Source organism: Esox lucius, chromosome 4 (genome assembly GCF_011004845.1).
Source record: "Esox lucius isolate fEsoLuc1 chromosome 4, fEsoLuc1.pri, whole genome shotgun sequence".
NCBI classification, from domain to species: Eukaryota; Metazoa; Chordata; class Actinopteri; order Esociformes; family Esocidae; genus Esox; species Esox lucius.
This window is the reverse complement of record NC_047572.1, coordinates 26,921,766-26,940,432: the sequence shown is the minus strand read 5'-3', so window position 1 is coordinate 26,940,432 and position 18,667 is coordinate 26,921,766. Positions and strand designations below refer to the sequence as shown.

Below are 18,667 nucleotides of genomic sequence, written 5' to 3'. Positions count from 1 at the left end.
ATGTCCACCCGGCACAGCCAGAAGAGGACTGGTCCCCCCTCTGAGCCTGGGTCCTCTCTAGGTTTCTCCCTAAAATTCTTAGGGAGTTTTTCCTAGCCACTGAAATTCAACACTACTGTTGTTTGCTCCTTGGGGTTTAAGATCAGGTGTTTTGTAAAAGCACTTTGTGACAGCTGCTGATGTAATAAATACATTTGATTGATTGATGCTGCTGATGTGCTGTGTTAGTCTTGCGCCAAACATAGCACTTAGTGTTAAGGCCTAAAAGCTAGATTAGACTAAAGAATCTTCTTCCACATGGTCTCAGTGTCTCCCAAAGGCCATGTGGCAAACTGTAGCAGAGAATTGATGTATTTCTTTTTGCCATACTCTCTTGAAGACCACTTTTGTGAAGCATGCCGGCCATTGTTTCAACATGAACAGTATCTTCTAACTCCACTGTGGAAGACTTGTCAGGCTGCCTGACTAGAGCTTGGAGCCCTTCTTGCACGGATACTCTAATTTTGAGGACAGCCTGTTTGAGACATTCACATTTATGCCATATTCTCTCCATGTTTTAGTAGTGGAATTTACTATACTCCGGGGTATATTCATGTCTTGGAAATGTTGTCATATCTTACCCCGCCTTGGTGCTTTTGAAGAACCTTATTCCAGATTTGCTTTGAAATTTCCTTTGTCTTCATGATTTTGCTTTTGTAAGGAATCGTACCAATACAATACAGGTCCTGGACACAGGTGTATTTAACCTGAAATCATGTGAAACACCTTAATTGCACATAAATGGACTCCACTTAAAAAAAAAAATTATGACATTAAAGACAATCGGTTGCACCACAGCTCAGGTGTGTCATAGCACAGGGGCTGAATACTTATGCAATCAGTTATTTTATGTTTTCCATTTGTAATTAATTTAGAACAATTCCATTGAGATTTTTCTTAGACCACGGCTGTCAATCCTGTACCAGGAGATCTACTGTAGGTTTTCTCTCTAACCCCAGTTGTGATGAACCTGATTTGGTGTGCTTAATTATGGTATTTTCTAATGTTTGCTTCTTTCCTTCCTTCCTTCCTGCCCTTAGAAATAAAGATTTTAGACACAGGTAGGTTTATTTCTTTATGGTAAATTGATATGCCACTAAGGCATTATTTGATAATCTAGTTTGGCTCATAAAGTTGTCTGGTTTTATTACCCCACTTTGTAATGGAACATTGATTATTTTCTGTAATGTTAAATGCATTCTCACATTTACTTTAACACTCATATTATCACATTAATAAGTGTCAAAGGCTAACAGTATTGATTAATGTACCATGCATACTCCCTGCACCATCTCCATTGTCAGACAGTAAGAATAGGTGTTATTCACATCAACCAGCTTATTTCTCCGTTTATTATTGTCCTCCGACCACGCACATTACCTCTCCCTTTGTTGCAAAGGATTAAAAACCTTAAGTCAATCATGTGTCCGTTTAGTGTGTCATGTTATCATTTAATAGGTTTTATTATAACGGTCCCAGACACGTTTGTATTCGCTTTTACATAAAAACATTTCCCCCGTCAGTTCGTGGTCCACTGCATGTTGGTGATACGCAGCGTTTTACATTGAAGATTATCAATTGAGGATGAGATTTTTTTTTTTTTTCCTTTCCCATGATGTCAAGGCAAGTCTTGAATAGATCTCTGCTAACCCATTCTGAAAGGAGCTCAACACATTTTGAGGCATTTAAAAATGAATGCGAGTCAGCACAACCTGACAAAATGCCGTCAGTTGTTGACGGTCATTAATGTAACTACATCATTCCATTATTTCCAAAGGATTCCCCCCCACAGGAAAAAGATTGTGATTGAAATGATCTGGCGCAGTAGACGTTGTCGTCGCTGCTTTGTCATGGCAAACCCGCTTCAGTCATTTCCTGTTAAATTATTTTTGACTCAGCTCTCTAAGCTATTCTCCTGCCGTCTGTTACACAAAAAGCCTTGCACAACATAAGCCTGATTGGGATTTCACAATGAGAAAACATAGATGCAGAGGCTTCCATTTGTGTGGTCATAATTGTTCACAATGTTGCATTTTCCTTCTGTTATAATGGGGGGGGGGACCTTCTTAGAGTAGTACATTATAAAATGTATTAAAACCAAAAACAGCACACATTTTCTTGCTTTTCCATAATGTTTGTTAGGAAATAACCCATTTAATCGATGTTATCCCTAAATCTCAGCAACAACCCTGCCCACCGCTATTACCTGGCCACCGACCCAATGGCTGGGCAGCTGTATGTGTCAGATACCAACTCACGGCGGATCTACCAGCCCAAGCTCCTGATGGGGATGAAGGACTTGCAGCGGAACACGGAGGTGGTCGCAGGGACAGGGGAGCACTGCCTGCCCTTTGACGAGGCTCACTGTGGGGACGGAGGGAAGGCCACAGAGGCCCTTCTCACTGGGCCCAAAGGTAGGAGCCAACATCAGCCATCTTTAAGAGCTCATTCCCAAGTGTGTCCTGTTAATGTTCAAGCGTGATTTATTACTGTGAAGATGAGTGTTCCTTCATCAATCCGGTTTAATTTCTGTAGTTTCCAAACCCACGTTTCAGTTTTTCTACACCCCTAGGCGTTTTTTGTTGCTTTGACAAACTCATTACTGAAGATTATAGTTTCATATCATTCCTGATTTTATTGCTCATCAGTCACCCAATTAGGTGAACCGAGAACACATTTGTATTATGGTGAAACTAAAAAAAAAGTCTAAAGAAACATTGAACAACAGTAGATTTTTTGGAGGAGTCCCCATCGGGACCTTGTTGACTATATCCGAGAACCACCCCACAACTGACCGAAGAAAGTATTTTCTTTGACCCGCCCGCACAGATTTAGTTCCGAAAGCTGAACCATTACCGGCACACATAATTAATCTATCAAATTCTCAACTTTGATCTCCTGCATTAATTTGATTTGGGTTCTGCGTGTTTGAACCATTTAATTTAACAAATTTGTGGACAGTATTCAAATGCAAACCAACTACCACGCGCCTACCAGCTTCCACTTGTTTAAGGCTTAACATCAGTGATCAACTGGGTTGTTGTTCTTATCCAAGAACCTCCCCTAAATAATTCCAAAGCAGGGATTTTGCTTGTCCAGCCCCAGTGCACACTAGTGTACTCACTCATTATTACCATTCATTTTTCCCTTTCTAGTTTCTTTAGCTAAACATTTTTGTGCTAGCTAAAAGGTTTACCAAAAAAAGTGTTGTGAGTTAGGCTACCTAGCAACACATGTTATGTACACCATGGCTGAGGAACACACTTCCAGTCAATAACGGGGTTGCAGAGTCTTGTTTGAGGCACAGCTGCAGAGTTTTTCCAGAGAAGCTTGGATTTTATTCTTCTCCTCAATACTGTCTACTGTTCTGATGAAACATGAGTATTCCTTTGATTGTTGTATGGTTACAGGGTTTATTTAGTAAAATGTATATTATGTCAGATTTTATCCAGTGCCTTTGGAAAATATTCAGACCCCTTCTCCACATTTTGTTGTTATATAGACTTAATTTCGAATTTATTCAATACTTTTTGCCATCTTTCATTTTACCATGATGCTGTGCTCCTGGGAACTTTCAATTCTTTAGCAATTTTGTTTATAATCTTCCCCAGACCTATGCCTGAACACAATTATATCTCTGATGTCTACTGAGACATCAATTATTACCCCATAATTGCAAAGCAAACAAAAAGTTTTTTGAAATGTTTGCCAATTGAAAATATGAAACAGAAATATCTGATGTGCATAGTAGTCAGAACCTTTGCCATGATACTGCAAAATAAGATGAATCCTGCCATTTCATTGTCCTTGTGAACTTGATTGGAGTCCACCAGTAGCAAATTCAGTTGATTGGACGTGATTTTGAAAGGCACACACTTCACAGTGCATGTCAGAGCTAAAACTAAACCTTGAAGTCCAAGGACCTCTCAGTAGACATCAGAGATATAATTGTGTTCAGGCATAGGTCTGGGGAAGATTATAAACAAAATTGCTAAAGAATTGAAAGTTCCCAGGAGCACAGTGTGCTCCATCATGGTAAAATGAAAGATGTTTGGAACCAACAATACACATCCCTGCCCAAATCTTGGTGTGTAAAGCATGTAGATGCATATCCAAGAAAGCTTTCCGCTATGATTGCTGCAAAAAGCACTTCTACAAAGTACTGAATAAATGTGTGAATTTTAGTTATTTTGTTTTGAATAGATTGATCACAAATGTTTTTTTGGGGCTATTGTGTGTAGTTTGTTGGAAACCAATTATAATAAATTACAAATGAAGTATGTTACAGAGTGTGGAGAAAATTAGCAGGTATGAATGCTCTCTAATGACACCGTTTGGTTACACATTATTTGCCATTGTCTTGAGTTTGAGAAATCCCAAACCTCTTACCCATAGATTGACAGGCTACTAATGAATCGATTAGTGGCCTGGCATGGTCCTACATATTTTCCTGTGGGTGTTACTGGCCTACTGTACCAGCATTAGTTTAGCACACTTAGTATAGCACACCTTATCTCACCATCTATAACCAAAGGTGTTGCACTGCTCTGCCCATGTAAATGTATTGATCAAATGTATTTTAAAAAGCCCATTGTACATTATCGCTTGTCACAAAGTGCTTACACAGATATCTTGCCTAAAACTCCAGCGAGCCAGCACTAACAGACTGAATCTGGCCCTTTTTTCTTGGGTAACCAGCATCATGGAATCAATCAATGTTAGGCCTATAGGCACAACCCTGCGCAGTGGCCAAGTCACGGGTTGTAAACATCTCCTCTAATGGCCATGTTTAAACTGCACTTTAAAGAGTGAGTTGAAAAGAAGGAAGAGGGACTGTAAGGAGGGGGGGACAGGGGAGAGGCTGGGAGAGGGAGAGCAGATGGCTTCTTTTTTTTTTTCTCCCTAGACATTTGCTGAACTATGCTCAAATGTGACACTTTTCATCATTCAGAATTTTACCCTGTCTGTCAAATAGCCAGCTCTCCCCAAATGCATTCTGTGCTCCCGCAGCTCGTTAATGTTTCAGCAGCAAGGCAATCTTTGGGCAGACCGAGTCACAGGTCAAAGCAAACCACTCACCTATTACCATTTGATTACGTGAAAACAAAACAAAAAATGGTACGGGCTAGATATTAAACAGCTGATTTATAAACATTTATAATGTGTCAAATTCAGAGTATGTACCATCCCTGAGCTCTGTGAAGAACTTTGAATCCTCATTCTTTTGTGTTGAGAAGTCAGCCATAGTGTGTTTACACTAGCGTTGATGGAAAACATGAAGGGAAAATGTGAACAATTCCTAATTGAAAATGTAGGCGCTGGTTTTCATTAGGGGCATACAGTGACACGACAAGATGTGGAGTGTTCCCATTGTTGCTAATGTATTTTCCCCTTTGTGGGATAAATGACTACGGCAAGTGCTCTCCCCTGACACCAGGGCCTGGAACCCACAGCCGACACTCAATCAGTCGGGCAATTTCACCCGGGGACGTAACCATGGCAACCGGCTGACGTTCGCTCGTTTCGTCTAAAATTGGCCAAAGCCGTCATTTCCCCCAGCCCACCCTATCTCACAGATGGAGTGAAGATGGTTGATGATTGCTGGGTATGGGAGCTACAATTTGGGTGGGGGTGGGGGGCACAAAGTCATTGACACTAACTCTGAGATCTGTTTTTAGAGAAAGGATACAGCCTTTCCCTTCTCCCTGAGAAATAATTCAAAAGCAGGAAAGCAGGCAGTTTAATTATTGAAGGATGTGCTTTTTGCAGTGACCTGAATAATAGGAAGCCAAACTCAACACATGTATCCGTCGTGTTCTGTCCACAGAGTAAAACTGTGCATCTCCCACTCTGACATGTCTGTTATCACTTCCACCTTGCTTTTCTGTTGTCGTCGTCGTCGTCCCCCCCACACCTGTTTTGCTTCGCCAGGTATTGCTGTGGACAAGAATGGACTGATATACTTTGTAGATGGCACCACAATCCGAAAAGTGGACCAAAACGGCATCATATCCACCCTCCTTGGCTCCAACGACCTCACGTCAGCACGCCCCTTGACCTGTGACATCGGCATGGACGTCAATCAGGTGACTGTCAGACCACCAGTCAAGTTCCTCCCAGACCTGTCCTGTTTTTCACAGCTCAGTGGCACTTCCAATTCAGTTAGTCAAATAAACACCCAGTCCTTGATTAGGTCTGGTTGAATTTATGTGGGCACCTGCATAAAGGCATGACATTTCAACTAGCCTAGGCAATTAAAGAATTTAAAGATTAATCAAATTGTATTTTGAGTACATAACTGTAAAAGACGTGTGTGGCCTAATGATGCAGCTCATTTCACATCCTGCTTCCCCACTAAGAAGCTAAGGAGGAGCAGCAGATTTTTACTTTAGCATATTGAACAGGAAATTGTCTGTGTTTGCTAGTTTGCCTCCCAGTTTGTGTAGCTGTTTATGCTAACGTGATAACTGTTACTTAGGTGATTAAAATTCTGTCCCAAAAATATTTTTTGTCACATGCCTACATGGCAGAATGATATCAGGATCATCAATCCGGTAGCAATTTAGTTTGCAAGCTGCAGTCACACGCAGAGCTGCCAGAAAATGTCTGAGCATTTGTCACAGCACAATTTATTTCTGGTATTCTTTTATTAAATGCACATAAATAAATCACAAAATTGCTATATTTGTTGCTGCAGAGTTGTACAAATGAAAGCAAAAAATAAAACGGACGTTGACATAGTTGGTCTTTTAGCTGAAGGATCTCACCAATACACCATTTATCTTAGCACTGACTTTGCTGATAGCTTTTTATTTGAGTAATGTGGGCTGTACTGAGCTGTGTAACTGTTTCACCTAGCTATCGTAAGATTGTTTCTAGAAGTAACTCTGGATATGAATATTGGCTTGTAAGCGATCAAAATGTTAAAAACAATAAGCAAATGAGTAAGGACATAATATGCTTAGGTGCCTCTCCCTTGAGGGCTTTCAGGGTGAACAGAGGCATCCGATATTGAACAGGCAACCAGAGGTGCCTGAATAGAACATGATGTTGGGTTGTGATTGTCCTGGTAGCTGCATCATGGATCATCTGGAGTTGAGACAGGAGTCTTACTGATACACCAGGCAGCCTTACGCTGCCGTAGCCAAGACGCTAGCAGGGCGTGAACAAGCTTTTAAGGATCTACAGTGGATAAGAATAACTTGACCCTAGCAATGTTACTTTGTTGTTACAGATGTGAGGTTGGAGTTGCGGGGTGTGATTAGATGTGCGAGCTACAGTTGTCATGGTCCAGACGCTGTAAAGGGAGAATGTGTTCATCTTACTGTGTGCACTCTTAGAGCCAACAAGCGCAAGCTCTGCTTTCGCTGAAATTCAGGACGTTTATTCATTTGTTAATGTTAAATATCTTTATCCAGACGTTAATCCCTCAATCGACTATGTGAGTTTAGTTGGTAAAGTTTGTGTCCCCATTTGTCCTAAATTATATTTGTTTCGTCAGCATGTGATTCATCCCAACAATTTTAAATTATAATGCCTGGACAAAACATCTATATACCACACAGAAATGGACACGAAACAGTTGAGAAACCGAGGTATGATTGGATTTAAAGTTGCAGAGTGTAACGTTCTTGTCTGTCAGTAAGATGACAGAGAATTTGAGTAATCCAGGGAATTCAAGACGTTCATAAGTCTGTTGAAAATTCTCTTGATTTGGTGTTTCAAAGGCGGTAGTCAATTATAGAATTTAAAATGTATCAAATATACAGTGGGGAGAACAAGTATTTCATACACTGACGATTTTGCTGGTTTTCCCACTTACAAAGCATGTAGAAGTCTGTAATTTTTATCATAGGTATTCTTCAACTGTGAGTGGGCGGAATCTAAAACAAAAATCCAGAAAATCATATTGTATGATTTTTAAGGAATTAATTTGCATTTTATTGCATGACATAAGTATTTGATACATCAGAAAAGCAGAACTTAATATTTGGTACAGAAACCTTTGTTTGCAATTAGAGATCATACATTTCCTTTAGTTCTTGACCAGGTTTGCACACACTGCAGCAGAGATTTTGGCCCACTCCTCCATACAGACCTTCTCCAGATCCTTCAGGTTTCCGGGCTGTCGCTGGGCAATACGGACTTTCAGCTCCCTCCAAAGATTTTCTATTGGTTTAAGGTCAGGAGACTGGCTAGGCCACTCCAGGACCTTGAGATGCTTTTTACGGAGCCACTCCTTAGTTGCCCTGGCTGTGGGTTTCGGGTCGTTGTCATGCTGGAAGACCCAGCCACGACCCATCTTCAATGCTCTTACTGAGGGAAGGAGGTTGTTGGCCAAGATCTCGCGATACATGGCCCCATCCATCCTCCCCTCAATACGGTGCAGTCGTCCTGTCCCCTTTGCAGAAAAGCATCCCCGAAGAATGATGTTTCCACCTCCATGCTTCACGGTTGGGATGGTGTTCTTAGGGTTGTACTCATTCTTCTTCTTCCTCCAAACACGGAGTTTAGACCAAAAGGCTCTATTATTGTCTCATCAGAACACACAACCTTCTCCCATTCCTCCTCTGGATCATCCAGATGGTCATTGGCAAACTTCAGATGGGCCTGGACATGCGCTGGCTTGAGCAGGGGGACCTTGCGTGCACTGCAGGATTTTAATCCATGACGGCGTAGTGTGTTACTAATGGTTTTCTTTGAAACTGTGGTCCCAGCTCTCTTCAGGTCATTGACCAGGTCCTGCCATGTAGTTCTGGGCTGATCCCTCACCTTCCTCATGATCATTGATGCCCCACGAGGTGAAATCTTGCATGGAGGCCCAGACTGAGGGAGATTGATCGTCATCTTGAACTTCTTCCATTTTCTAATAACTGCGCCAACAGTTGTTGCCTTCTCACCAAGCTGCTTGCCTATTGTCCTGTAGCTCATCCCAGCCTTGTGCAGGTCTACAATTTTATCCCTGATGACCTTACACAGCTCTCTGGTCTTGGCCATTGTGGAGAGGTTGGTGTCTGTTTGATTGTGTGGACAGGTGTCTTTTATACAGCTAACAAGTTCAAACAGGTGCAGTTAATACAGGTAATGAGTGGAGAACAGGAGGGCTTCTTAAAGAAAAACTAACAGGTCTGTGAGTGTCGGAATTATTTCTGGTTGGTAGGTGATCAAATACTTACAGACCTGTACATGCTTTGTAAGTAGGAAAACCTGAAAAATCGGCAGTGTATCAAATACTTGTTCTCCCCTCTGTAGATATATTTTTTTACTCTTAGCAGGGATCTCTAGGCTGTGTCATACAGAAAAGCTGGACTGGAAAGGGTCATGAAGATCATTGGGAAAAAGGTTGTTCTGTACTGTAGCTTTATTGAGAGTACATGTTCAACGACCATGGATAGGATGAGCAGATTAGAAATTTGTCGATAATTATTTAGGGTGTTGGGGTCCAGTCCAGGTTTTTTCAAGTTGTTGCATTTAAGGCAGTTTTCAGTAAATTTGGCACAGTGCCTGACTAAGAATAATTTATGGTTTTGGTTATACTTGGACTGAGCAGTGGGAAGGTGGGTTTTGTGAGGGCTGCAGGAATTAGGTTCAGTGAGCAAGTAGTTGACCTGCTATGTCTTTTTGTCAATGACATCAACGGACACTGGAACACTCGTTGACAGTATGTTGAAATTGCGGCTAGGAGATTCAGTAAGACAGGAGCAGGTCCTAAAGTAAGGTGTAGATTGAACAGGTGAATATGGTTTGGAAGATTATAAAGAGAAGGGGTTACATTGCTCAATGGAGGGGGTGAAAAGGGCACTATTTACTGCTTTAAATAGAACTAATCCATTATGGGCCTCCACTCAACATCACTGTTAAACCATGGTGCAAAGTGTTGGTGGGATTATATCAGGTTTGCCAAAATGTAACTTGAATTGCCTGGAAAAATGAATTTCAATCCCTTTAACTAAAAATATACAGAAGAATGCCTCAAAATATATACCCCCCCAAATAATCTGCCAGTCGTCGCTGGCTCATGAACATGGTGCTCGGTCAGATGACACTAAGTTACAGCCTTATGAGGCCAAGACACTTACTCAATGTAACTTTGGCTCTCCTCTCAAACATTTATATCCATCTCTACTCCATCCCCTTCCATTACATACAGTCTCTGTCGGGGTGCAAATTAATAATGAAGAAAATAAAAACGAAGAAAAGCTTTTATCATATTAAAATGGAATGACGGGCCTCCATTACACGTTGTATATTTAGGGTCTCGGGGGGTGACGTTTCAGGAGTGGATTGGGGTCGAGAGTCAAACTCTGTGTGGATTTTGGTCCCTTACCTCTCCCCCCTTACAGCAAGAGAACATACCAGAAAGCCTTTCCATTTGTGTTATCACTACCCCAACGGCAGCTTCACACTATCAGGCAGCCAGGAATACGTAGGATTAAACATGTCCAACATGTCTTAAGTTAATTAAGTCTCTGCAATGTTACAACCCAGCACAGATATCTCTTTGGCTGGACTGTAGCATCCTGAGGCATGTTGTCCCATTAGAGGGCAGACTGGCAGATGTAATGAATGGCATAGAGACAGTAGTGATTCATGCAGGCTCTAGGGAAAAATAACTTAATATAAATCCGTTTTTGGAAGGGATGACTAAGGATGTTTTCCCACAGTTTTGACACATCTCTGAGAGAAAGCATCATCTCTATGACACATCTCTGAGAGAAAGCATTATCACTGACACATCTCTGAGAGAAAGCATTATCTCTGACACATCTCACAGAGAAAGCATTATCTCTATGACACATCTCTGAAAGAAAGCATTATCTCTATGACACATCTCTGAAAGAAAGCATTATCTCTCTGACACATCTCAGAGAGAAAGCATCATCTCTATGACATGTCTCAGAGAGAAAGCATCATCTCTATGACATCCCTGAGAGAAAGCATCATCTCTATGACACATCTCTGAGAGAAAGCATTATCTCTATGACACATTGGTGAAATGGTGCGATAACAATGTACCAATCTGCAGGTGCTCTTGGAGTGGCCCACCAGCCTGGCGGTCAGCCCCATGGACAACTCCCTGTTCGTCCTTGACAACAATGTCGTTCTAAGAATCACTGAGAACGGCCAGGTCACCATTGCCGCAGGCCGACCCATCCACTGCCCGTTGGCCGAGTTCAGTCGTGGGGTAGGCGGAGGTCAAAGGGCAGCGCTGACACCCCTGGAGTCCACCGTGGCCATCGCTGTGTCCTACAACGGCGCCATCTTTGTCGCCGAAACTGACGAGCGGAGGCTGAGCCGAATCCGAATGGTATCCATTGACGGTGAAATAACCCATGTGGCTGGATCGCCCTCCGACTGTGACTGTAAAAACGATGTCAACTGTGACTGTTACCAGACCGGTGATGGCTATGCTAAAGACGCCCGTCTCAACGCCCCGTCCTCTCTGGCGGTGGCGCCCGACGGAACCCTGTACGTGGCGGACCTCGGAAACATCCGCATCCGGGCGATTGGCAGAAATGGCCCAGCGCTGACCTCTAACGGTAACACCTTTGAGGTGGCGTCCCCCGATGCCCAGGAAGTGTACGTCTTCGACACCAATGGCACCCACCAGCACACAGCCAGCCTCCTGACCGGCGACTTCAAGTACACCTTCAGCTACAGCGCGGAGAATGACGTCACTGCTGTGACCGACAGCAACGGGAACACCCTGAGGATTCGCCGCGACCCAAACCGCATGCCTGTGCGCATAGTTGCCCCGGACAACCAGGTGATCTGGCTGACCATGGGGAGCAACGGTGGGCTGAAGACCCTGACGGCGCAGGGTCAGGAACTGGTGCTGCTCACATACCATGGGAACAGTGGCCTGCTGGCCACCAAGACCTGTGAAATCGGTTGGACCACATTCTATGAGTGAGTGTTCAGCAATGTAGTATGTACTTTGTCATCTTGTCATCTCTGTGTGAGTTTTCAGGTGGCACATGCAGTGGATAATATTTTTTTGTACACTTTTTTTTAAAATGTTGTTCTACCACCGTTAAATAGAGACAGTATGGTGACGGAGTGTGATGTTGTTGCGTAGATACTCTTGACAAAATGACACTGCCACGATGCAAGAATACATGAATAACAATGATCACCTTTACATGAACTTCTCCCTCTATCTTTCAGCTATGACAGCGAAGGCAGACTAATGAATGTGACGTTCCCCACTGGAACAGTGGAGAACCTGTACACTGACATCTACAAGGCCTTGACCGTGGACATGGAGAGCTCATTCACTGAAGAGGACATTAGCATTACCACCAATGTCTCCTCCGTCCGTGCCTTTTATACACTGGCTCAGGGTAAGACACACATCTACTTCTCTCTGTCTCACTGATGAAGGCACAAAAAGTTCAGGCTGACATTTTGAAGGTCGCAATTCTGAACAGGACAATATTGAGTAAGTTCAAACGTCCTATCTGAACTTGAAACAATAAAAAAGAGAGCACCCAACTTCCCTTTTGGTAAAAAGCTGAGGGATGGGGTGGAGGCATTTTAACGCTGTTTAATTCATAGATGGCGCTATAGACACGGACATGGACTGTCAATGATCTCGAAATCGTGGTTGTAACAGGCTGTTGGAGTAAAGCTTGTATTTAGGGTTCTATAAACCTAGTGTTATCAGATCATGACCCCGTCTTTTGATATTCTCAGATCAGTGTAAAAGCAGCTATCAGGTGGGCTATGACAACTCTCTGAGGATCACCTACGCCAATGGCATGGACACCCACTACCAGACGGAGCCCCACATCCTAGCGGGCACCGCCAACCCCACAGTGGCACGGCGTAACATGAGTTTGCCAGGGGATAGTGGGCAGAATCTGGTTGAGTGGCGCTTCAGAAAGGAACAGGCCCGAGGCAAAGTCATCGTTTTTGGACGCAAGCTACGGGTTCGTTTTTCCTTGGTTATGCGAAGTTACACTTGTCCGCCAAACGTATCAATATTCTCAGTCACTTCTGTTAACTGCCGCACTTAACTCAAGTCTGAGCCTACAGCAACATCTTTTAAATGTCTTCCTGGCTGCATCAATGACGTATTGGGAGGTTGCATGTGAGATATGAGCACTGAGAATAGATGATTTTAATTAAATGCAGTTAAATAATGGCTTTTTTCTATAATCCCAATACTGTATATTGCCGGTGGTTTCCTCCAGAAACTGCCAATGAGATTTAAAAATGACATTAGGAACTTAACTTTGGTAGTTACTTTCCTTTAATTTAACAGCAATTTTGTCGTGTGCGCGTGTGTGTGCGCGTGCAGTGATTTAAGAGTTGCTAAGCAATCGCCAGAGTTTCTTTCAGTTTAATGAAGCCCTTTTGAAGGAGCTGTTAATTTCCTCTCACTGACTGCCAATGAGCGACAATCACACAAAATGCAATTTTAACAGGTCACCAGCCAAAACAATCAGAGCACTCTCTGTGACTTTAAAGCCTCATTGTCTTTTGTTTGTTTTTGTTTTGTTTGGGCCCTGATCCAATACGCATACAAACTAACAGGTTAACGGCCGGAACATTCTGTCCGTTGACTACGACCGAACACTGCGGACTGAGAAGATTTACGACGACCACAGGAAGTTCCTGCTGAAGATCATCTATGACGGCACGGGCCACCCTGTTCTCTGGGTGCCCAGCAGTAAGCTACTTCCCGTGAACGTTAGCCGAAGCAGCAACGGGCAGATCAGTGCCCTCCAGAGGGGGCCCACCACTGAGCGGGTGGAATACGACAGCCAGGGACGCCTGGTCTCCAGAGTGTTTGCCGACGGGAAGACGTGGAGTTACACCTACCTGGACAAGGTGAGGCTTGAAGCGACCGTGTAAAATGCTTTGGTTTTTCCACAAGTGGATTAATGCCCAAAAGCACATTAATTAAGCAGTTTTGATGATTAAAGTGAATGTAAATTATGCCTTGTTTAAACAGAACCTTTTAGATTTCACACATGCATTCCCACACACATACCAACATACATGAAAATTAATTTGAATAGGAATTATAGCCATTGACAAGGTTAGAAATAATTTTACTGAAATAACTGTGTCCTTCAAACTTTGCTTTTGTCAAAGAATCCTCCATTTGCACCAATGACAGCCTTGCACACCTTTTCACTCATGTAGATATTTACGATCTCTGTGTGTATATTTGTCTCTGCATGGCTGAGTGAGTTTTTGTCTATGTGTCCTGTTAAGCAGAGTCAGTGTCGGTGGTCAGGCAGGTCATGTGTTCATCCTTCTGATGGCTTGCAGATGAAATTTGTCTCTGACCCTCTTAGTATGAGACCCTATGCTTTGATGCAGTCCTCGTATGACCAATGGTAGGCACTTCATGTCTTTCCACACGTTTATTATACAGCAGGTCAGAAGAAATGTCTCCTGTCCTCTATCCACAACAATGGTACAGTAGATGGAGGGTTTTCTAGTTCTGTAAAACCTCAAATAGCAATCATACCACACATTAAATCATTCAAATTTGCATATACACACATTTTCCATATAAATACACAACAACCTAGAAGAATTGCTGATCAGCAGTGAAGAGGCCAGGTGCGCCAATGCACAAAAAAGCTCTGTGGACCTATTCAGCAAAGAAACCTTCCCTATTCATCTTGTTAAGGGATTATACAATGATCCTACCTAGACTAGCTTAAAACAACACAGTGCCATTAATTATTGCATAACTGTTCTACAACAGGCTGTCATTTTTAACATGTAGTGAAAATGTTTTATTTTAACTGTGGTTGCAATAAGCTTTGTAGATTCTCATTGCCTTCTTTCAGTTTGGATCTGTTGTAGGTCTACTTTTGACAGATTATGCCTAAAAATGCACAGTAGTTGGCTGTATTTGTACATCAGAAACTGATGTGCTTTCTGATGTGGATCATGACCATGTTTTTCTACATGCGGTAGTGTCTCCACATAAGCCTATGCTCCCAGCAGGGCCATTGGATTGCATTCAGCCTCCTTTCCAAACCAAGAAGATATTCCTTGACCTAGAATCTAACACTTCAGTAGAGCCGCGGTGTTTGTCAATCAACTTAAAAATGTTACTGCTGCTGTTTGTGTGTTCTGTAAACACAACCGGTCATAATGTTTTAATCTGATTAGGGTACTTCAAAAGCACCATGTAGGCAACCTATGCATGCTTGTCCATTCCACTTATAGTTTGACCGTCCAAACTGCCTGCTTTGTTATTTTCTGGTTGTAAAATCTTTTTTAAATTACTCTGAGGGGCCGGGTGTGTTTTCTTTTAAATATATTTTTTTACAGTACTCACAGAGCAATAGAAAAGGATTCCATGAGTTTGTCTGACTGGGTAAGAAGGGAATTATCCAAAATCCTAAAGTGTCTATTTAACACCTCGCCAGCTTCCCTAAGAACATAATTTCTCGGAGAACTTCAAAGAGAGATCACTTACTGCTAAGTTCAACGGCACAGACGTTTCCCTCATGCAAAAGCACGCTGAGATTTCCTTGCCCTCACTTGGCATTTGGCACTTGGCCCTCGTTGAGCTTATTGCGTGACCTGAATAGGCAATGTCAATAGAGAAACATGGGGCACACTGAAAGCCTTGGGAGCTCAATGGGCCTCAGTGAGGCAACGGATGACTGGGCATGGCATTTTCACAGGAAGGGTGGCAGCCCACTAAAAGCACTTCTAGCATCCAAAGTGTATATTTATTAACTCTGAGTCTGCAAGGTTTTTAGGAGTCAAACATGAACATGTGGGCCTTTTAGTGCCCCAGTGTTGTTGGTCGCGGCCTCACAGCTCTGCTGAGAAACTGCAACAAGGATATTGAATCCAGGGAGGTGCAAACTGGCTTAACGCCGCCTGGGGTGGTATGTTTGATAGGGTTGCATCGTCTTGCAATACTCTAGCGACTCCCTGTGGCAGATGGGGCACATGCATGCGAGCTCAATTGTGTTTTTGGCTGGGGAATGAGCTCTACCCTCGCCCGTATGTGCTGGCAAAGATGTCCTGGTTAAGTTATCTGTGAAAAGTGAAGCAGGCTTGTTGAGATCGGAGGGGGAGGGGGGGGGGGGGGGGTTGGGTAGAAAAGGCGTTCCCGGAAGAAAAGGCGTACTATAACAGCATTGGTCTGGAATCTAAACTTTGTTTGTAGCAGAACATTCTTGTTCTACATGCATCAGCTTCAATCGCCAGACCACCCCATGCAACTGTTTAGCCCATTTCATGACCTAGTGATGTTAGTTCATCAATATTCGGACTAACAAAACATAACTTTTGTCGAAAGCATAAAATATATATATTTTGATTGCCGTTAATAATGTCCTTTTCTGTTGCCCTATCTTTCCTTTAGTCTATGGTGCTCCTGCTACACAGCCAGCGTCAGTACATCTTCCACTTCGACCCACAGGACAGGCTATCTGCTGTCACCATGCCTAGTGTGGCCCGCTACACAATGCAGACCGTCCGCTCGGTGGGCTACTACCGCAACATCTTCCACCCACCAGAGAGCAACGCCTCGGTCGCCGTTGACTACAGCGAGGACGGGCTCCTCCAGCGAGTGGCCCACCTGGGCACGGGCCGACGGGTGTTATATAAGTACCGGCGGCACAATAAGCTCGCCGAGGTTCTGTACGACGGCACGCGGGTCAGCTTCACCTACGATGAAATGGCAGGTGTGCTAAAGACGGTCAACCTGCAGAGTGAGGGCTTCATCTGTTCAATCCGCTACCGGCAAGTGGGCCCCCTTGTGGACCGGCAGATCTTCCGGTTCAGCGAGGATGGCATGGTCAACGCCCGCTTCGACTACACCTACGACAGCAGCCTGCGGGTCACCAGCGTACAGGGTGTCATCAATGAGACCCCGCTGCCCATCGACCTCTACCAGTTCGATGACATCTCAGGGAAAGTGGAGCAATTTGGCAAGTTCGGCGTCATCTACTATGACATCAACCAGATCATCTCCACAGCGGTCATGACCTACACCAAACACTTCGACGCCCACGGACGGATCAAAGAGATCCAATACGAGATCTTCCGATCCCTGATGTACTGGATCACCTTCCAGTACGACAACGTGGGACGATGCACGAGGAGGGAGATCAAGATCGGGCCATTTGCAAACACCACCAGGTATGGCTACGAGTACGATGTGGACGGCCAGCTCCAGACAGTCCACCTCAATGACAAAGTCATGTGGCGCTACACCTACGACCTGAACGGGAACCTCCACCTACTGAACCCGGGCAACAGCGCGCGCCTCCTCCCCCTGCGCTACGACCTCCGTGACCGCATAACCCGCCTGGGAGACATGCAGTACCGCGTGGACGAGGACGGCTTCCTCCGTCAGCGCGGCTCTGAGATTTTCGAGTACAACTCCAAGGGCCTCCTGGCACGCGTCTACAGCAAAGGCAACGGCTGGACCATCCAGTACCGTTACGACGGCCTGGGTAGGAGGGTGTCCACCAAGACCAGCCTGGGACAGCACCTGCAGTTCTTCTACGCGGACCTGAGCTACCCCAGCAGGATCACCCACATCTACAATCACTCCAGCTCTGAAATCACCTCTCTGTATTACGACCTGCAGGGCCACCTGTTTGCCCAGGAGATTAGCAGCGGCGAGGAGTACTACATCGCATGCGAAAACACCGGAACCCCCCTCGCTGTGTTTACCAGCAACGGCCTGCTGATCAAACAGGTCCAGTACACAGCGTACGGGGAGATCTACTTTGACTCCAACCCGGATTTTCAACTGGTGCTGGGGTTCCATGGTGGTCTCTATGACCCGCTGACCAAACTGTTGCATTTTGGGGAGAGGGACTATGACATAATGCCCGGCAGGTGGACTGTGCCTGACATCACCACATGGAAACGGGTCGGGAAAGAGCCAGGTCCTTTTAATCTTTACATGTTTCAGAACAACAACCCCATCAGCAAAGTGCATGAAGTGAGAGAGTATGTTGCTGGTAAGATATGATTTGTCACATTTTAGGTACTTAGTGATATTTAATGTGCACAAAATATATGTATTATAATATATTATTTTAATCTTTAAATGTTTATAACAACTATAAGATACAAATTACATAAATGTAGGCATAAACAATACAGTATTTTTTTCTTTTGCATAATCATGCCATTAAATATCTGATTTCCCCCATGTACTGTAGATGTGAATAGCTGGCTGGTGACATTTGGTTTCCATCTACATAACAGCATTCCGGGCTACCCAGTCCCCAAGCTTGATCTGACTCACCCCTCGTATGAACTCAAGAAAAGCCAGCTTTGGGACGATCTACCGGTTGGTTTCCTATCTGACAATTATCATTCCTTCATCACTATGCTATTTGTGTTCCAGATATTAGGTAGTTAGGGTGATTTTAGGTGCGTAGGTGTTTGCCGTCTTATCTAGTTCTATGACCAACAGTCAGAATTCTAGCATATCATCACTTCTTTCCATTTCTTTCTGTAGCCCCTTGTTTTTAATTTAAATATTATTTAGCCCGGAGCATTTTCATTATTTTGAGAGTTGTTGCATGTACAAATTGCATTTCCACTTTTTCCTAAATATGGAAGAGTAGCTACTTTTCATTTATTTTATTTGGTCAAAAAAGTCAAGTTGTCCTTG

At 43.7% G+C, this 18,667-nt stretch overlaps 1 protein-coding gene across 5 annotated transcripts in view; it reads left to right on the top strand.

The window, feature by feature from the left end:
* The window catches only part of si:dkey-237h12.3 (teneurin-3), a 142,528-nt gene that overhangs the window by 122,377 nt on the left and 1,484 nt on the right, over positions 1–18,667 (top strand). For 3 of the 5 annotated variants that reach the window (XM_020046122.3, XM_020046121.3, XM_020046120.3), the window contains 9 exons: positions 1,080–1,100; positions 2,221–2,453; positions 5,971–6,125; positions 11,066–11,949; positions 12,208–12,383; positions 12,736–12,971; positions 13,579–13,875; positions 16,394–18,005; positions 18,210–18,340. In XM_020046122.3, the coding sequence (XP_019901681.3) occupies positions 1,080–1,100; positions 2,221–2,453; positions 5,971–6,125; positions 11,066–11,949; positions 12,208–12,383; positions 12,736–12,971; positions 13,579–13,875; positions 16,394–18,005; positions 18,210–18,340 (3,745 nt within the window). The remainder of the gene's footprint in view (positions 1–1,079; positions 1,101–2,220; positions 2,454–5,970; positions 6,126–11,065; positions 11,950–12,207; positions 12,384–12,735; positions 12,972–13,578; positions 13,876–16,393; positions 18,006–18,209; positions 18,341–18,667) is intronic. The other 2 variants (XM_020046123.3, XM_010899787.5) reach the window with 1 other exon arrangement.